At 43.6% G+C, this 19,779-nt stretch overlaps 1 protein-coding gene across 17 annotated transcripts in view; it reads right to left on the bottom strand.

Moving 5' to 3' along the window:
* MCF2L2 (MCF.2 cell line derived transforming sequence-like 2) overlaps positions 1–19,779 on the bottom strand; it is a 166,922-nt gene that overhangs the window by 129,647 nt on the left and 17,496 nt on the right. For 9 of the 17 annotated variants that reach the window (XR_003534645.1, XM_027685605.1, XM_027685610.1 and 6 more), the window contains exon 1: positions 9,018–9,689. The exons of 4 other annotated variants lie outside the window; for them this stretch is intronic. Coding sequence is in view for 12 of the 13 variants with exons in the window: in XM_027685605.1 (XP_027541406.1) it covers positions 9,018–9,159 (142 nt within the window). In the remaining variant the exon portion in view is untranslated. Of the gene's footprint in view, positions 1–9,017; positions 9,692–19,779 lie in introns of those variants that run through there. 4 more of the 17 variants (XM_027685609.1, XM_027685606.1, XM_027685613.1 and 1 more) reach the window with 2 other exon arrangements.

The following is a 19,779-nucleotide window of genomic DNA, read 5'->3' as shown; positions in this document are numbered from 1 at the left end:
AATCCCCATAAAAATTAAATTCTACAAACTAATTTAAAATTCTTAAAGTATTGTCACTGTTCTGTTCAGGTGCCTTCATATCCCTGCCTATTATGAAGTTCTTATAATAATTCTGTAAAATTTCAGGAGATAGATAAGAAATTATTAGCAAATCTTCACTATGCATTATGAACAATCCATAATCAGCAAAGATCTAAAGAAACACACCATTCCACATCACTTGCTCAGCAAACTTTTTTTGAGAGAGATATTGCTTGATTTCAAAGAGTGTGTGCGGGGATATGATGGGGGGATGTTACATCCTACTATCCACAAACTGAAACTTCCCTAAGAAAAGACATTAAGGACCAAGGTCTAAGCTCAGCATTCAAAAAATTAACCCGGATTTACAGCAGCCTGTGACAGCCTCTTGCCTAGTCCCTCAGTTGTAAACACTTGATGGTTTCCAATTTTTGCCAGAGAAAAGTTAATTCATCTTCTTCCCAAAATCTGTGCTTCACAACAGCGCTGGATTGCTAGAACACAAATTCCTGCTCAGAGAATAGAACAAAAGAACATTTCCATAATGTCGTGTTAAAATTCATCGTGAGTAACAAAAACCACATGTGGCAAACTGCAAATCTAAAATACTCTCACTGCAATGCCTGGACACTGAGCTAATCAAGAGATACAGCAGACTTCATTCCTTCCTCCCAGAGCTTGCCAGCAGACAGTTTCACAGCTGAAACAGTATCTTAGAAAAATTCTACCCACTGGCTCTGCTCTGAACTATTGCATCCAGCAAAATCATTTCAGAGCCTAATCACATAATTTCTGAGCTCAGGAGCTCAGAATGCTCAGTCCTGAGCAGAGGCCAGTTAGCTCAAAAATATTTCCCTGGTTACTGTCATTGGAGACAGACAGTGAGCCACAGCAGCCACCACTGCTGCCAGCAGCACTCTGACTATGTGTAACAGGACCAATACTGCTCACAGCCGACCTCTCTGCCCAAGGAGACCCAGCCACCTCCTGCAGCCTCCTCCAAGCTGTCACCACCATCTCAGCTCAGATCCCATTAGAAAAAGTAACAGAAAGATGCTGCAAAGAGCGATTCTCCCCTTCAGACCCACACACACTCACAAGCATGTGCCCTCCCTTGTGTCCAGACTGGCTTCCCGGCAGTCCCGCTGTGGCAAGGAGTTCTCCCGAGGCAGAGAGGAGGGATGGAGAGAGGCAGTGTTCTGTGGAAGCAATCCTGGATCCAACCAACAGTGCACCAAAGAGCTGACGCTCTCCTGGAGGAGGCTGCACAAATTGCTTAGTAACTGCTTCAAGGCAAACCGCAGCAGAGCCCTCTGACTCGCACCGTACCCAGGCTTTAACCCTCCCCAGGGTACAGCTGCCTCTTCCCGCCCAGCCAGCTCTGCACTCAGGCCCTTGGACGCTTCAGAGGCATTCACAGCTTAACACAAACAAATAAAAGTACAGCCCAGTAACCAACAAAACAGACTCACTTGCTCAGACTAAGGCATGGAAAGGACTTTCATTAAAATAACTTTAAATAGCAGAGTACCAGGGCCAATGGAAACCAGCAGTGCTGCTGTGAATAGCTGTCTTGGAGTACTATCCCAAAGGCACACCCACACACCAGAGCATAGACCTGTTATTTAAAGACAGAGAAGAGTGCACGAGACCTATGAATTTGGTTGGAAACACGACTGTAGCTCTTGAGCTGGGGAGGAATCAGTTCTACAGATCTAGTAAGACACAAGTTTGCACAGTGCATGAGGGGAGTACATGTGCTTTCATGTTGTGTGCCAATGGTAGCGTTGCATGTACAGCTGTCTGAAGCAATACTGGGTCACCACTTTAACATTAGATTCATTGATAAAATTGTTCTTTTACTACCACAACCCCCAGCAGCTCAGTAACTTTGGATACAAGTCACTCTTCACCCAGGGTACAGCACAGCAGCTGTCCCCTAGGATGTGTGATATAGTGGTAACACCTTGTTTCTTCTCTAAGTCCTGCCATCAGTCAGGCTCAAAAAAGACAAGTGTCATTCATTTTATAGATAGGGAAACTGAGGAATGGGGAGAGGAATCCAGGTCACCAGCCAACCTCAATATCCCACCTGTAAAATGAGCAGCAAATCAAAGTCGTTCAGACAGACTACTGGAGTGGATCTGTCTTAAGGACAACACACCCACTGTTTCCATCCTTACCCCATCAGCCAACCAGCACAAATTCTCACAATGTTTATAGTACAGCATGAGAAAACTAACACAATTTTCTGTGTAGTTACAGATAAATGCCAAATCAAAGCAGAGAATCACTGTGCTGGTATGAGATATGTATGAGTAGTGTTATAGACAGACACTACTTGGCAGATAAAGGTAGATTAGGAAAGTGGCAAGATGCATAGTATAATTTTTACACTGCACTTCCTTTCCCCAGCCTCTCCCACACTGGTTGCTGAACGGGTGAATTTACCGCTGTAGTGAGTGTATAATGTTACCCTTTGCTGCCTTTACCAGTATAAGTGTCCACGTGTAGCGAATTTACAAAACATGTCTCCCATTCCAGATACGTTTTGCTCTCAGGTGAGAGATTCCCCTCCAGCTCTTGCGCACGGCAGACAGACAACAGCGCAGTTATGCACCGAACCCAGCTCAACTCCGGGGGAAGCACGAAACAACCGAAGAGCCCGTTCAGCCCAGCCGGCTCTGGGGGAGCCACTGCCCTCTCCCGGGCACCATCTGCCACCTTTCTGCCGGGACTCGGCCTCCCGAGGAGCACAAGTAAGAGAAGCTCCAAAGCGTTATGGACAAGTGTCACATTTATCTAAGTGGCTGCTAAGTGTGCCAGGTGATTACAGTCCAAAAATCACTTTAACCCTGTGTATAGAGACGCTGCAAAAGTAGCAGATCCAGCTGTGAAATTAGATGTTAGTCTGCAAGTGAATGTGAATTACTGACCTCGTGCTGAATTCCAGAGATAAGGAGAGGAATGAAGTCACCGCAGAAGAGGCACCAAGAAATTCTGCTTGATCTGCTACATGCTCAAAGGAAAGCTCATCGGGCAGCAATTTCAGTTTCATAAAATAGATATACACATGTCAGACATTTTTTATTTCAGTAATTAGTAAAGGCAATTTTAGTCAGCATCTGTAAAATGTCTTTGTTAAGCTGAAAAGGCTTGGTTGTGCCTCTCTCAGTAGAACAGTATTTTGTACTATCCAAATACTGTCCCACCAGCACTCAGCACACAGTAATAGTGATGTTTCAGTTTTTGTTACTGGGAAGCATCTGTAGTACACATTTAAGTTTACTTAAAAAAATAATATCTAAGGACCTGATCCTCAGTTGCTACAATACACCTCAGTTTGATTGAAATAACTTGCACCATGTGAGCATCTGACCCCACACGTTCATGTGGGTGACCCACACCTATGGGTGTGGGTCTACAAAAGCTTGACAAGGAATGGCTCATCCCCAAGTGCCTCTAACTCAGAGATCATCTTCCTAGATTCTTTCACTGCAGGACCAGGGAGGTCCACTAGGTTCATTGTGTTTGACTTGTTGAACACACAAGATGTTCACAGAAATTGGATTAAACTAGCATTTTGGAAAGCTCTTTAATCTTATGTTAAAGACTCCAGGCAACTGCAAATCCACTATTTCCACTAGAGCTGGCCTAACACACAGAAATTGGCTTGTGCTTCAAAGCTCCCACTTTCATTTACAGCCTACTGGTTTTTATTGTGGTTTTGACTTAAAAATGTAATAGTTGCCCCCAGTTTCATCTGTTCTCTGGCAGATCTCACTTTTTGAGTCTAGTGGTAAAGTCAAGGGAAAATGGAACAGAGTATCCCCTTCCTTCACCTCTTCCCATCTCACCTCAGCTTTTCCCAATGCTAGCAGATGATGACCTTACTAATTAACAGTATCACAATTTCAAAATCAGATCTTCAGACACATAGATTCCTGCTCCTCAGAGGCCCCCCCAGCAGCACACTGTCCCAAGGTAGTGACACAAGAGTTTAGACAAATAGCCTGAACTCACCAATCCCCAGTTCAATGACTCACAGGAACAGATTCTGAATATGAATAAAGCACTGACTCTTTGCAGAACAAAGATGCTGAGATATCCTGGCTTAGAAAAAGGTGAAAAAAAAAATCTTTGGCCAATAATTCTCGTCTGTTGTAAAAACCTGGAGGATTTTTTTTCCCCTTGAAAAATGGAATTAACTAACAGGATCAGAAATTTGTGCAATACGACACTTGGTATAGTCCAAATATTCATAAATATGTGGGCTGCTACAACCAAGCTTTATTTATCATTCTTCATACTTGAGCATGAGTAATTCTACTAGATAATGTACAGGTGGTGAAGAAGGAAAGTCCGTGGCTTAGAAACCCCACTGGGCAGGCTAATCCACAGCAAGATTCAGGTAATAAAGCAGCAGCACAATTTGTATAAAAGATCAATACAGCAGAATTGGGTCTTTAAGTGGGGTTTGAAACATCAGAACTGGCTGAAATTAGATAATAAGCTCCGTGGGCATAACCAGGGTGAGAGCTCTGCAGAGATGCTCTCCAAGCTCCCAGTATATTCAGCACCATTTCCCCCTGAAATATTCTCCCCAGACAGTTTACACTACAATTTAGGCATATAAAAAAAGCAAACTGTGCTATTATATTGTGGTAATAAGTCCCACAAGTTAACAAAACATTGCCAATTACAGCAATCTGTCTATCCGTGTTTAATGCTTTTCCGTTTCACTGAGTTGTTTCTTGTTCTGGTATCCTGGGAGGAAGGGAAAAACATAAATACCCAGAAGGCCTCTGCTATAACTCGTCCTCTGAGGATTTGTTCTCTTGATCTTCTCAGTACTACTTATCTCTCAAAATTCTTTTAAAATGGAAATCAAGTTCTGCCTTCCCTATTTTCCTCACAATTCTCTGGACTTTTCTGATTAGGTAAACAGGGTTTAGTATTGCTCAACTGCAGCAAAACATGCTGCATATCAATGGGAATAGGTGAAAAGAGACACAAGCATCCAAGATAAAGATCTTCTCTTAGAAAAACCTCTGTGGAAAACAGAATATTTTAATTTAGCTGTTTTCTTTGCAGTAAGAGCCAGCTGGAAAAAAAATTACCCTAGGCTCCCTAGGTAGCATTTTATATTAAAGAGAAGAGATACTGAATGCAAATACAACATGAACAATTTTGAACAATGCAGGAGGAGGCACTGTGACTGAGTCTCAAGGGGTTTAGAAATTCCTTTCACTTATACTGCAGGTTTCGGTCTTCACATGAAATAGTCACTTTCTCCAGTAACCAGCACCTCTGTGGAAAGGTCAGCCTTGTGGGAAAGGAAAGCAGTTCTCATTAATATTTTACTACTAAAGATGGAGAAGCTCCAAAAAGTCCAAGAAATTTCAGCCTGGACTCAATACAGATGGGACTTCCTTCCAGAGATAGCACTGTAACTCCTTAACTGCTCCAGTACTTCAGTTCCGCTCCCTCCTTGAACAGATAGACATGAAGAACTGCTTTTCAACTCCAGCAGTAAGAGAGACACAGCAGTAGGACTGAGGAAAGGTTCCCATGATGGCTGGACAGACAGAACTGCACCATTCCTCTGCTCTACAGAGGACAAAATCAGAAACCCTCTGTTAGCACAATAGACAAGTCCCCATCCCACTGGCAAGGAGGCTCTTGCCTGGTTTTGCAGCAGCAGCAAAATCCTGAATAGCCTCAGTAACGAACTGCATACTCCTTAATGTCTGCAGATTCATCACCCTGATTTATGCAGCCACCAGCCTTGAGCACAGATGAAAACCACACTTAAAAATATATAATCCACATGAAGCCTCAAGCTCCACAGCATGCAGAGACATAGTCTAACCAGCAAAGAATCATTCATCCATGTAAAGCCCCCATAGGTGTGTGGTCCCATTGGCGGACTGGAGCATCAAAACAAGGCAGGCTAATTGGGAGCATCTGGGGACAGAGAGGGCCAGTTTGGCAGGAGGTGTCCTGAAGCATTAAAGATGTTCAGCAGCAGCTGGGTGACATGAGTAGTCATGTCAGTGCTGAAAGGGCACATGAGCCACAGTCCAAGAATGATGTATTTCATGACAAGAGGCTATGCTTTGCTTTCACCTTCAGTATCTCTTTAGTGAGGAACTGAGAGCACTCCAATGAGGATCAACCCTGGACTGGAGTCCCTGTCACATTTCTTGCCTGGTTCTCTCAGGGCTCCTTCCCTTTGGTTCTCATAGCTGTGCTATAACCAGCACCTTGGAGCTGCAGATCCCTGAGAGTCTCAAGGTCACATACTGGTACTCAAAATAGCACCATTTGTACACCAGACCCCAGAGGGGCCTTCAGCACCCGTAGGCAGCTCATGTAGCCTGTTGCAGGGAGCTGGGGCTGTGGAGCTCTGAGCAGGCATCACATGGCCATAGGAAAGATGCCTTCAGCTGGCCCCTCACAGCAGCACTTTCTTTTTGTAAGCATTCACTGTTTTCATCTCTTTACCTGAACAGGAGACTACAGTCACACTTCTAACCACTCACCAGAACAAATCACGTTGATTCAAAGGAAGCCTTGAAACTTGTGTGATCCAGAGACTGGAATAGCTTGGCACAGCACTGCTTGCTGTGGGGTACTGCTGCTGAAAGGCAGGTTACCTGCAGGCCACTGCAGCCACGTGGCCTCTATTTCTGCTGTAGTTACCTGCATGCCTTCCATCTCTTCTCAATATAATATTTAATAAGAGAGAAAATTGCCACAGAATATTCACAGGGTTCAACAGACATGGTCTGTATGAGAAAAATGCTTCATATTTTGGAGTGCCTGAAGCACTAAGTACCAGCCAATTAGACCACAGCAACACTCCAGCTGGATCTTTACATTGCAGAAAGGGTACTCCTAGGTGATGGTAAGTCAGAACATGCCACAGGGAAAAAGGCACACATCCCTAGAGTTTGTCAATGAGTCTTTGCTAGAAGGACTAGCAAGAAGGGGTAGGCAGAATCCAAGTTCTCTGGGACAGATCATCTTTCTTCCTCTGTGTTTATGCACTACAGACTACAAAGGAAAACTGATCTAATCATCAAAGGATAGTCATAACTACACCATCAGGATCCACTTTTTATGGAGGCAGGTAATTCTATTCCTACTTTACAGATAAGAAAACATAGGCCAAAACAGGACCAAAGATAAGCGTGGGGTCAGAGTCAGTTCAGAGCAGGAAGAAGGAACCCAGGCAGTGTTGTTACGAATTCCTGTGCCACCTTGCCAGCTCCTTAGCCCCCTTCTCACGTTGTCACCACATGCAGAGTTGCCCCGGTGTGTTCTCACAGCTCACCCAGCTCTAACACTTGCAGCAGGAGGCACCTTGACCCTGGCAATAACCAAACTTTCGCCCCTCCAGCAACTTCATTGGTAGAATTTAGAACAAAAGCAGCAACAATGTTTTCTGCCTCACTAAATGGCAACAGGCTCAAGGTGATTTGACACACTATCTGTTCTCCAGCAGAAAATGATTTTCCAAGGGATTTCCTCCCATAATACTGTGCCAGGTAGCCAGCCTCTCAATGAGAGGCAGAGAAGATGTTTCCCTGGGAACAGTAACCATAGCAAAGTTCTTACCAATCTCTTCTCCTCTCTACCTACAGGAAGAAAAAGAACAGCAGATGCCTGAGCTCTGCCTCCAACAGGCCCATGGGCCCCCCGAGCCATAAGAAACCTGGAAACACCTGATCAAACATCCAGGAAGGAACTTCAATGAATTCTGCTGTCTTTTATTGGGATACCAGACATTTCTGCCATACTGTGCTGAACTCGGAATGCCACAGTACAGAGAGTGCAACTGGAAACATCAGTGTGACTGAGAGGTCAGCCAAACACAGCAACGCATAGGTAGGCACTGAGCCCAAAGATCAGCACGGATGGATCACCCACAGAAGCAGAGGTACAATGGACTGGCTTTGCAGTTTTCAAACCCTGACATTGTGTGTTAGAGCCCTATTAAAGAAAGCATCTGCAAACCCCAGTTTGTAGGCAGTAGCTGCCGGCCGATGTCCTGCTTCTGGTCCACCTCTTTTTCTACAGAATATTCTCCATTTACCACATTGAATGCAACTCTCTTTGCTGAAGAGCTAATTAAATCATAATAAACAATTCAGCCTGAAAATACAATCATATTGCATGCTTTTGGGGATCTTTTCATCACATATTAGTGAACATGTTATAATGGATTTGAGGTTTACTAAGTATTTATTCAAGTTAACACAGCAAATGAAAGGGGGCTCTTTGGTTAATCTTTCTTTCAAATGGCACATAAAAAAAAGTGTTCTATGATTCAGCAATCTTGATATGTGACTAAGCAGTCAACAGCCTACATTTCAACTATTATCTCTCCAGAGTTAACATGCAGGTAGCACAAATTGCCAGAACACCAGCATCTTATACTAGCAACCCACTGAGAGCAGAATACTGCCCTGTACCCAGGCTGACTCACACAGAGCATAAAAAGCTCCATAGTCCAACTTTCTGAGTACAGTGAAACTAAAATCTTTACAAAGAGAAAGATAATGACCTTCTACATAGTAATTTAGGAAAACTGGGTGACAGGTTCAACTGGGTCATGAAACCCACGGCCCCAGCTTCTCACATTCATTTCAAAAAAAGTATTTGCCTTGCACAGCAAATACCTGCTCCTGACATATACAGAAAAGTCAGTGTCTGACATCTGAGTGAAATAAATATTTATTCAGAATGAGCCTAACATTCATTTTAACCTCCTTTAGGTCAAATCACTGCAAATATCCCAGAAATAGACAGCCAAGTAAAATGCTGCAGCCACACCTGAGTTAATATCCAAATCCAGCCAGTTGCCTTTATCTCACTGACTCCTCAGAGAAAGCATTAGAAATATAATCTCTTTTTTGCAAATTGCCTGGGAACGCAATGCAGCTCCCACTAAGAGAAGATGTTATTTTGTTTAAAGATGCTGTACATACCTTTCTTTGCCATGCGCTCCAGCCTAATGCATCCTCCTATAAAATCATGGTAAGATTTCATTTCTCCCTCTGTTATCCGGACAGCGGTGAAAGGCAGATTCCTGGGTACCTGTTGTCCACATTTCCGACACCGAGAAGCCATTGCCACAGCTCAGAAGACTCTTGTCAGGAATCTGCTCTCTGTTTGCTGGAATCCAGCCTGATTCTTCAGCCGTCAGTCCAGGCTGGTGACTTTATCCCACTTAGTTCATTCAAGGTCACCCTCGCCAGCAGGATGTTCGCCATCGCAATTGGCTAAGACTTGATAGGCTTACTGACTGTGTTTGTTTCTCCCTCCTTGCTTTCAATATCAGTTTACTTTAATCTCTCATTCAGAATGGAAGCTGTGAACCTCAGCACAGCCTATGCCCTGAATGGCTTCCTTATCATTAATTTAAAGCTGCCTTACAAGCAACAATGACGAGAGAAGATCCCAGAAGCACATTGCAAGATCACAGAATGACTCTTAAGGAGCATGCCAGACAGGTTCACAAATAATTTTTCCTTGAGAAAAGGGTTTCCTTCATGATTTTTGGTCCCTTTCAGGCTTATGATTTTATGATTCTTCATCTCTCAGAATGGATTTTTTTACTTCTGCATTTCAGCTTGGACAGTGCAAGGAGACTGCTCTGCAGAGCTGCTCAACCAATTACTCATATGTCTGGCAGTGGCACTGGGAGGCTGCAACTGTACAGAAAAGCTCTCTGCTGCTGTGCACAGTCCCTGCTCATAAGATCTGATAATCTAAATGAACAGAGTAGCAAATCGAGGACAAGGGAAATATTGCTGGCAGACATGCTCTGCTGGCTGTGCAACCCCCCAACCAATTTTGTTTAAAAAAGAAGTTGGATCAATCAATTTGACACCAAAATGAGAGATTTGAAACATCCATTAAATCTCTTTGAAGGGGCTGGCTATTTACGTTGATTTTTTTTTTCCTTTTTAACAACTACTATAATACAAATCAATGGTTAGAGAGCTTTGTGAAGAAACTAGTACTTGGGGAACTGAGTACAGAGAGCACGCAATCCTGATGCAGTAGAATAAAAAGGAGCCTTCCCTGGGATCTGGAGGGGACTGCACAGGAGATGCACAACAGGCACAAGGCCAGCACTGGTGACAGTGCAAAGAATACAGTGAGAACCCAATGAATCAGGGCTGAGCTGCCACCCAGAGCTCATCTGCAGGGACCTGAGCACAGAACGAGCTTCCTGCAAGGACCTTACACACAGCCTGAGAACCTTTGCCTTCCTCTGCCTCAATCACTAACACCTGTTGGCACTTCACACAGTGCCAGAACAACATCCAGTGTGTTCAGCTCATGACCTACTCAGATCACAGCTGATCCTCAGGCACAGAGTGGGAAAAGAGAAGGGTAATTAATCCAAATCAGAGAATGAAACAGAGAATGAAACAGAAGGAACAAAGATGTTCAGGAGAGAAAAGCCTCACATGGTGCCATTACTAAAATGGTGAATAAGTGTCTCACTGCATTGAATGCCTGTAAGGGGAAGCACACGGAAGTCAACTCATTCCTGCTTCTATCCCATTTCACAAACTTGCAGCTTCTCCCCTGCCAGCTCTGCTGCTCCTCAGCCACACAGTAGGAGCTGTTTAAGCTTCCTAACCCAGCACACACAAACTGACCATATAGTCAAATAGCTACCAGATTGAGAACTGAGCCTCTGGACCTCCCTCTTTGACCAAAGAAAGCTATAAAGGACATTGCCCCTTTTATGGTAAAAGACTTGTGCTACCCTGCCCCCCAAATTTGCTACATGGCATGAAGCTGCTCCTTGCCAAAACACTGCCTGCAAAGCAAGGACATTGATGTACTGAGCTGTTGGATGACCTGATTCATTAGCATTTGTAAAATATTTATTAGAGCTTCCATGGAGAAATCCCCAGGGGACTGCAATATTTGAGAGATAGGGAGAGCAGTGGCACAGAAGGCAGAATTAATTTGTAGAAAACTGCCATCATGAGATAAGAAAACTAGAAAAACAACCCTACTGTTTTATCTTTAAATCTTTCTTCCATCATCTTTTCTTTCATTACAGGGGCTCAAGGTGTCCTTCCATACACAGGCAAACACGATGTACCTTAGAAAATAAACTTTGCTGACAATATATTCATGCCTGACATACACAGATTAATTGCACTTCAACCTTGTACACATATAGATATACAGTGAGGGAGAATCCAGCATTTGTGGCAATACACTTCTGTCTGCTGCTCTTTTGTACTCTGTTCCCACCAGTATCTACATGGCTTAGCAACAGGAGGATCTGTGAGATGCTCCATTCCAAGTGGGAGACCCGACACTGGAAGTGGGATGCAAGAAGAAATCTACCCTAGGTGTGAGCTTTGGAAGCACAGGTAGCCACAGCACACAACAGGAAAACTATCTAAAATCATCTCTCAGTCTTTCCCTAGGAAATCCTGATCCATGACAATGCTCAATACAAAACTCTGATGCCTGGGGTACCACTGCCATCACCCAGCTCCAGACCAAAAAATAAGCTGACTGCAGCTGCTCCACATTGAGCAACAAGGCACATAAGGGTTACCTCAGGGACTGAGTGCTGTGCTGAAAGGACTGGGATGGATGGGCAAAAGGATCTGTTTATTCTCCTGTAAGTGTCATTTCATTCCCATTTCACAGGCAGCTCTGTTGGCTTCTCCTGACACGTATGGGAAACCTCTGACATGGGAGTGCTGAGACCTGCCCTATTTCCTCCACAGATCACCTCTTCTGTATTGCTGTGGATGTATTTGCACAGGACCTGCTGCAAGGGCTGGCTTGCAGGAATGCTTTTATGTAACATGTTACCAAACACACTCAGAGTGGACGATTGATTTTAAGCAATTTTTCTCCGTTAGCTGAAAAGTATCAGCCTGACTGACAGCAAGTCACTGCTCTTTGCATGCAGGAGTGGAGGGGACAGGTATAGAAAATGGTAAACATGCTTCCCTGGGTCTTCTCCATAATAACAGAATGGAAGGGCACTACTTTGCTGCTGCTGCAGACAACCAGAGCAAAATGTTACGAAAAGCTAAGGAAGAGGACATTTTCTGCTCATGAATTGTCAGCATTGCCTAGCAACATCATCTGGCTTGGTCTGTCAATGAATAAGCAAGTAAATAAATGTAAGAAATTGTCATCAGAAATCTAAAAAACCAAAACAAAATAACCCCCCCCCCATCCCACAACCCATGACCCAGATATCCTCAGATGCCATTAACCAAAACAACCTGTGAAGCTGCACTAGTTCTGACTTTCATCAGAAATACCAGTTTACCTTGGAATTGACACTTGTTGGGAAGTGCTTGCTGCCATGACTGTGTGGCCAGAGGATGGCCACAAATTTGAAGTCAACTCAGTTAAATCAGTTTAAGCCCAATATCTCTTCTCATGAAACAATATGCTTCTGCTTCAAAAAGCAGTGCTCTGATGGTTGGTATCACTGTCAAGCACGAAATATGCAACAAACACGTTGGATCTCAATGATGCTGAGCCCAAGGGATGTAATTTCTTGTGAACAGTCAAGATTTGAGTTTGGGAACAGCATTTATGTGCCAGAGGAAGGAGGAAGAGAACTCTGTTTCTGCTGCATGGGTAAATGAGGCAGCTAGAAAACACTGTAAAATGGTCCCTGTTTGCAGCATAACCCACACAGTCATTTAAACAATTGCAGGGAAACAGGCATCACTTTTCCATCAGAGCCTTGTAAGAACTATTAAGAAAGTCTGGTGTAGAAAAGACTCAAAAAATGTCCTCTCTTATCCACCAATGATTTAAAAACAACAACAAAATATAGAAACCCAAAAGCAAGAGATATTTATTCATGAAGACCAGTAGATCCCCCCACCGATGTATATAGCATTCCACAAGGCTGAGAAATAAGTGATCTAAATCCAATGCCAATATTAGGATTGACACGCATTGAAGCTAAGAAAATAATATGTGTTTCATTCCTGAAACCCCAGCTTCACATTTTCCTATTTCATATGTGATGTTTTATCTGATGTTTGAACTGATCTTTGATAGCTATGCTGAAACACATTTTCCTTTTGTATATACATCCAGGACCTTCTTTCTGCCTTCCCCATCACCCAGAACATCAATCTGAGGCATTTCAGCCGTTTGACACACAGGTTTATTTTCAGAGCACACTTGGTGCTGTTACAGGTAACATCCATTCCAATGTTCAGCTAGGAAATGGAAAATGATCTTTTCTATTAACTTCCATTTATTTTCTAATAAAAAGCATACCAGGACTGCATCTCCCTCCTTTTTTAATAAAGGGCTACATCCCAGACATTGTTTTAAGCCCCAAGGAGTTAAAGTAACAAGCAGAGGAAAAAACATCACTGTTCTTGAAATTACTTTTAGCATACAGCACTGTTGCAATTACAACATACAGTTCCTGCACTAGAAGGCACTAATTCCAGTGCCATATGGCTTCAGAATCTCATTACACTGATCTGCTTAAAGTGACTTCTTAACGGACAAGCAAAACATTTTTGGTCACCTTCAGCAGAGGAAACAACAACTCTGCCACTGTTGACGCACATTTACTCCCACGCAAGCAGGGAGTAAAGTGGAGTGAGTAGAGTGAAGATCAGAGGACAACCTTAGCCAAGGAACTTCTCTTGCCATCTCAAATCTGTGCAGACATCCAGGGTTAGTCAAGGACTGTTACCATTATCATAAAAAATAAAAAAACAACCAACAAAATCAAAACAAAATAGGCCAGTGCCATTAGTGCTGGATTAAAGAAGCTTCCTAGGAGATGAGGAGATGAGCAGAACCTTCACTGGTCAAGCAGTGGCACAAAGTGCTGTGGCACCTGGCTCTCGACCTCTGCAGCTGAGTGCAGATCACCAACAGAAGACATTTCTGTCCTGCCAGGAATCTGCTCGGCAAGATAAACAGATTCTCAGAGTTACCAATCTGTAACTGGCACTGGGGTAAAAAGCAGCTGGATCCAGGGTTTAGGCTTGGATGAAAAGTTCTTCCAATCCTGATCATGAAAATGCTTAAAGACCTAAGTGAGACCAAGAAACTTTCTGAGAAATACATACCCAATCCATAGCTCCTGGTTTAAAGTCAGGGGAATAAACTGAAAGACAAGTAAATGCAAAAGGAATAGATGACAGAGACACTGGATACCCAGTGGCTGTGGCCCATAAAACTGAGCATGTCAGCCCCCATCATCCTACACTCCTAAACACCATGATGACCATACCACCAATGCATCTGAGAGGTGGATGCCCAGGTACAGTCGTTGTGCCATGGCCCTCCGGCAGCACCTTGAGTGCTGGAAAAGAGTCTGGATTAAGCAGGGAACATGTTTTTCTCTTCTCTGTACTCTGCCACTGCACACACTGAGTCACCTCCAGAGTCATGGCAACCCTGGCCCATGCCATCATCCAGGGCACTGCACTGGAATCACTGCACTATTCCTCCTTCTCTCCCCCTTCACCTTTTCCTCCTGGCAACCAACCACTGGAGCACTCACAGAGCAGAACAGCTGCTGGATCCATGCAGCCAAGACCACCAGGGCAGCTTCTTTCCCCGAGGAGCAGCTGTGCAAATTCCCTGACGGAAGCATAATTTTTTTGTTGTTGTTGCAATTCATAACTTGAAGCAGAGAAAGGAGAACCAGAAAGACACAAGGATAAAAATAGGATCTGTGAGCACCACAAGGGCTGTTGATACTCAAGGCTTTTGGACACATGCCAAATGTTAGCTAAACAGGAAGAAAGAGCTTCTCACATTACAAAGTACAGTAAAGGCATTTTCAATGTTCTATTGCCATCTCTCAAGCACTCAACATCAGTTACCATGAGAAGCAGGAGATTGGGCTTCAGGCACTATTGATTTTCCCTGTTTCTATATCTGTGCACTGAGGTTCTTTCAGTCACTCTGTGTAGTCCACAAGGAAAAAGGAGCTCCTCTGAGACTTTCTTAGACACCTTTTTGACTGATGGGGCTCTCAGCTGGCAGATATACATCAAACACACTCCTTTAACATCCTCTAGGGCAAGGCTTGCATTCCTCTAAGGAATTGAGGATAAAATCATCAAAGAGGAGTTACTGCCTCTAGTCTGGCTACTGTAAAGTATACCTTATCTTTTTTTTCCCCAGGACAGGGCTGCTGTCAGAAACCAAAGGTCTGTCCTGAAGGACCTGCCCACATGGTAGTTTCTCCATGCTGGGCACCTGCAAATGAGAGGCTGCAACACTCTCCTCTGTGTGCACCCACAAGTGCAACCACACAGAGCAGCTGGATGCCTGCACATGCCTCCATCCAGGTGGTAGGAATCTGTCCTGCTCAGTGCCTGATCCTGCAGAGCTGTTCCTTCTTCACATCCACCCACAGCCTGAACCCCTGCGCTGTTCCCAGTTTATCCACCCCAGCTTTGTCTCTAAGTTATCAGTTGTAACAGATTTAAGGTTCTACAAAGACACAATCTACGGAGTGATTTCCCAACTTACACCACAGCCTGGTGCATAGCAGAAAAATGAAGGGATGGATAACCTGCCAGTCTGTGCATCACTGAGCATCGTGTGAGCACTTCATTGACCTCTCCCCACCCAGAGCTCTGCATCATGCACCAGGCACAGCAAGGCAAGACATTGCCTCCACACAGCCACACCCCCAGCCCTCTCCCTCTCCTCCCCAGCCAGCACAACTATTGGGTTTTGTCACCCTACCCCATCTTGAATATGTAAATAGGGTAAATTTACAGGAAACAAGAGTTTCAATCCTTTGTCAAAACGAGGCAAGAGCTGCTAAAATTATATGGAAAATGGCCAGCTGGGATAGAAAAAGTATTAGCATCAAAGCCTCATTTCCCATCATAGCAAGCCTAAAATTATTCAGGGATATATACTAAAAGGCAAGTAGATCCACACAGTAAAAAAGAAGTCTGTAAGCCAGCTTCAGGTGCAGAAACAGCATAAAGCTGCACCTGAGACAACTTTTCCTACGAAAGGCAGCACAAGGGTTTCTCTGTAACACTGCACTAATGCACAATGGCCTCCCCTGTCAACCCCAAGTGTCCTGCTGTCGGGACATGAAGCATCCATGTGCTGGGACATGCTGAGCACTGTCTGCACAAAGTTAGACCTCCAGCCCACATGAAATAAGGACAGTGCTTTGACTTGAACAGCACCATGGACTTAAATTGCCTAAAGCTGAGTTGTGCAGTGTTCTGATGAGATAAGAAATTGCTCTTTAGTCTGTCAGGAAGCCCCATTGCAAATGCTTTCTGCTGACCAGAACAGATTAACTCAATAAAATGTATCTAAATCCCACATCCGTTTATGGACCTTAGTCCCAATAGGCGTAAGTCCACTTCATGGAATGGAGCATTAAATAATGCTGCATTCACTTCTGCAGTGAATCTCAGCTGAGCACTTTGGCACCACAGAGAGATTGTTACTCTCGTGAAATAGACAATTTCCTATTTAATTGCCAATAAAAGGGTATGCTTTAAGAACAATACTTTTGTTTTGTTGTATTTGAGTACGCATCTGAGAACTGTTTGAAGAAGTCTTGGGGGGAGGAATAATTTCACTGAAAGTTTTGCCCCATGAAAGCAAAAAATTGGGGAGAAATGTGCTACATAAATCCATACATCTCCCTCTGGCTTGAGAGCCCTTTGAATTGGCTTAACAATAATTTCAGTCCCTCTTCAACCCTTTCTTTGCTGCTTCTTTGGAGCATAAACCCACATAATTCTACACAATATTTTCCTGTCTCTTGTTTAAATATACTTGCTTCAAAACTAGCAATCAACTGTGAAAAAAAATAAAGCAATATTTATAATTGTGTCAGAAGCATTGTAAGAACCCACCAGTGAACTTTAAAATCGCAATACAAATAACGAAGCATAAGGAAAAAATCTTCAGCTGGGAACCGAATCCCAAGATATTCATATAGTTTGCCTAAGATCAATTGCAATTACTGCAGTAAAGCTGTAAAATATATGGGGACATGCTAAGAAATATCCTTTTCTCGGTTGCAGCCTTGAGCAGGGTACACAGAGCGACCCTCAACTTTATTTTATGTCATTTGTAGGTATCTTCATCTTTTCAACAATGTAATTTAAAGCAGAGTTTTGCTCATTAAGGTTTTGCAGTGTTCTGTTCCAGGCTAATCACTACTACACAGACTTTTGGGGCAACAAGTCTGATAATAAAGGCTGCTGAAACTACTAAGAATGACCTAATTGAGTGAAATAAAACCAAAACACTAAAAAGGAGTCTTAACATCAGGTTCAGTGACTGATCCCAAATATCAGCACTGGTAGTGGACATGGCAGGTATTTTAGAGCATGTGGGCTGTACTGAGAAAGTATTTTGCATTTGGCAGCAGTATTGTAGTCAGGGTCCTGAGTACATTAATCAGCCTGAACTCCCAGAGCATTCTCACCTGAGGCTCCACCAACACACCCTCCATCCAATGTTTCAGCTACTGCATTTGTGAGGGCCCCCAGTCCCTCTTTCCTGTATGCTGTGGGTGATGCTGTTTCCAGCTGCTTTCTCTGCTGTTCGTGACCTGCAGTTTAGACTTGCTAGATTAATTTAGACCTGATATATCATTTGAGTCTCTCACCACCTTTGCTCAGGTATTATGGGACAGCACTCTGGGGGTGAGAAAAATCATACTAATGCCAGCCTTATTTTTCTGCAAGGCATATTCCTAGCTTTTGTATTTTCTGGCAGATGTTTAAGACTTTTAGTAAATTCTGTACTGTTTAATTAATGTTAATAATTTTTATTATCAAAATCGTGATAGATTCTCACATTTTCTGAAAGAGAAGCTGGTATAAGATTAGGCTCTTTCTTATATTTTCTAGATATTAAAATGAACGGATGTGTTTACTCCTAAATAGGAAAGTAGATTTTATGTAAAACTTAAACTATGATTACTAAAAAGATCAGTAATTACACACATGTAGTGAAGTGATGTGCTTCTATAGTATATCCCAGTTTGGATGAAAAGCTTAGATAGAGTACTTTTGTACCCCAATTTTCAAAGGTTCAACACCCATCTCACAGTGTATTTATCTCTGGAGATCATGGCTTTCTCCGAAATCGTGATGTTGGTATTTTGCACTCATGCTGTGGCCTCAGGAGGAGATGCCCCAGGCCTGCGGGGCTCGGGCAGGGAATGGTTCACCCTCCCGCGCCCTCCAGCGGCTCCTCCGCAAACAGGCAGCGGTGGGAGCGCCTGGATCTTTCCATCAACAGAGAGTAACTCCCGGGTACCACTACCGGCTTAAAAACGCTTGGAGAAGGGGGTTGAGGGAGTGAGGCTCCTCTGCCCATCTCTGTAACACCCCGCCTTTCAGGTGATCCCGGAAAGGTCTGATCCTTTCCTTGAGGGACAGTGGCAGTAGAAAAAGCAGTGCAAAGCGGAGCTGATGTGCCCTCTGCTCCTTCTGCTGCCTTCTCCCCCTCTCCTGCACAGCTGCTTCCTGAGACCAACCCACGCACACACCCCTTCCTCAGGCAGCAGCCCTGCTCTGCTACCCTGCTGGAAAGAGAAGGGTGCAGGGGATGGCGGCTTGTGTTTCATTTCTCCTTCTGGAGAATTTCTCCAGACTGGACTGGGAAAGACTTGCACAAATGTGACACTCCAGCACTGAAGGGGACAGTGGGACAGGCAGAGTATGGCCCGTACAGAGCTGCTATTGCAGGTACTGGGGTAGAATGGGCACAGAATATCACTGACAGGCTCCTCTTTGCTCTGTCCCACCAGTTCTGCTCTTCCCAGGGCACTTGGCTGCCGGCTCTCTGCTCCCATTCAAGCTAAAATTATGCACAAGGCTCTACTGTATAGTCAGAGTGTAATTCAACATGATCCAAAATGACAATTGCACACTGCTGAAACTGCATTCTCCCCTAGCTGAAAACAAAGCCAGAAAGATGGATTTTTATAAGCTATCAAAAAAAAAAAAAGGACCAAAAATTTTATCTCAGACTGAACTGTGACTTCAAAGTCAGCTGTGAAGCCCCTTCTGGCTTCTTTGGTGTGGAATGGGAAAAGATACTAGACACTGATAACAGTGCAAATATCTGAGACAGATGAAATTGTGAGAGTAGCTTTGAATTTCGCCTTTAAAAAAATTGGGAAGTTTGTTTTCACAAAATAAGCTGGTCGCCATAACAAGGATTAATCAGATTTTCCCAGCAGCCTTCCTGCACCAACTACTGGCATGTAATTGCTGGAAGCTCTCTGAGTTCTGTACCTGATTACAGCTCAGGGTCATGCTAAGGCCATGGCTATTTCGGTTTGAAATAACCTTTTCTCTGGATGTTGCAAGATCAATACTATGGCTCCTATGTATGTCATCAGCTTTGGCTTTCATGCTGCAAACACCAGTATTGATCCCTTCAAAAACTAAGCCTTGGCTTCAGAGATCTAGGAACTACAGTGTAATGGATAACAGTGAACTTCAGACCCTAAGGGACGAAATATTTATAGTCATGTTTTGTTAGGTGAAGAATTATTGATTGATAAAAAGAGGCAAACTCTTCTGATAGTAATTCTAGCCACAGTAATTCTATTAGAATATGAACTCCACACCAGGAAAAAAATGCATTTGGAGTGTCAAGGTTGTAACATATATAGCTAACAGGTAGTATATTCAAATATATATTTTTACATTCAAATAATCTCATTTCTACTTATCATTGTTACTC

The sequence above is a fragment of the Neopelma chrysocephalum genome, unplaced genomic scaffold (genome assembly GCF_003984885.1).
Source record: "Neopelma chrysocephalum unplaced genomic scaffold, ASM398488v2 Primary Assembly neopelma1_69, whole genome shotgun sequence".
Lineage (NCBI taxonomy): Eukaryota > Metazoa > Chordata > Aves > Passeriformes > Pipridae > Neopelma > Neopelma chrysocephalum.
The sequence above is the reverse complement of the archived record's forward strand: the minus strand, read 5'-3'. Positions and strand labels throughout refer to the sequence as shown.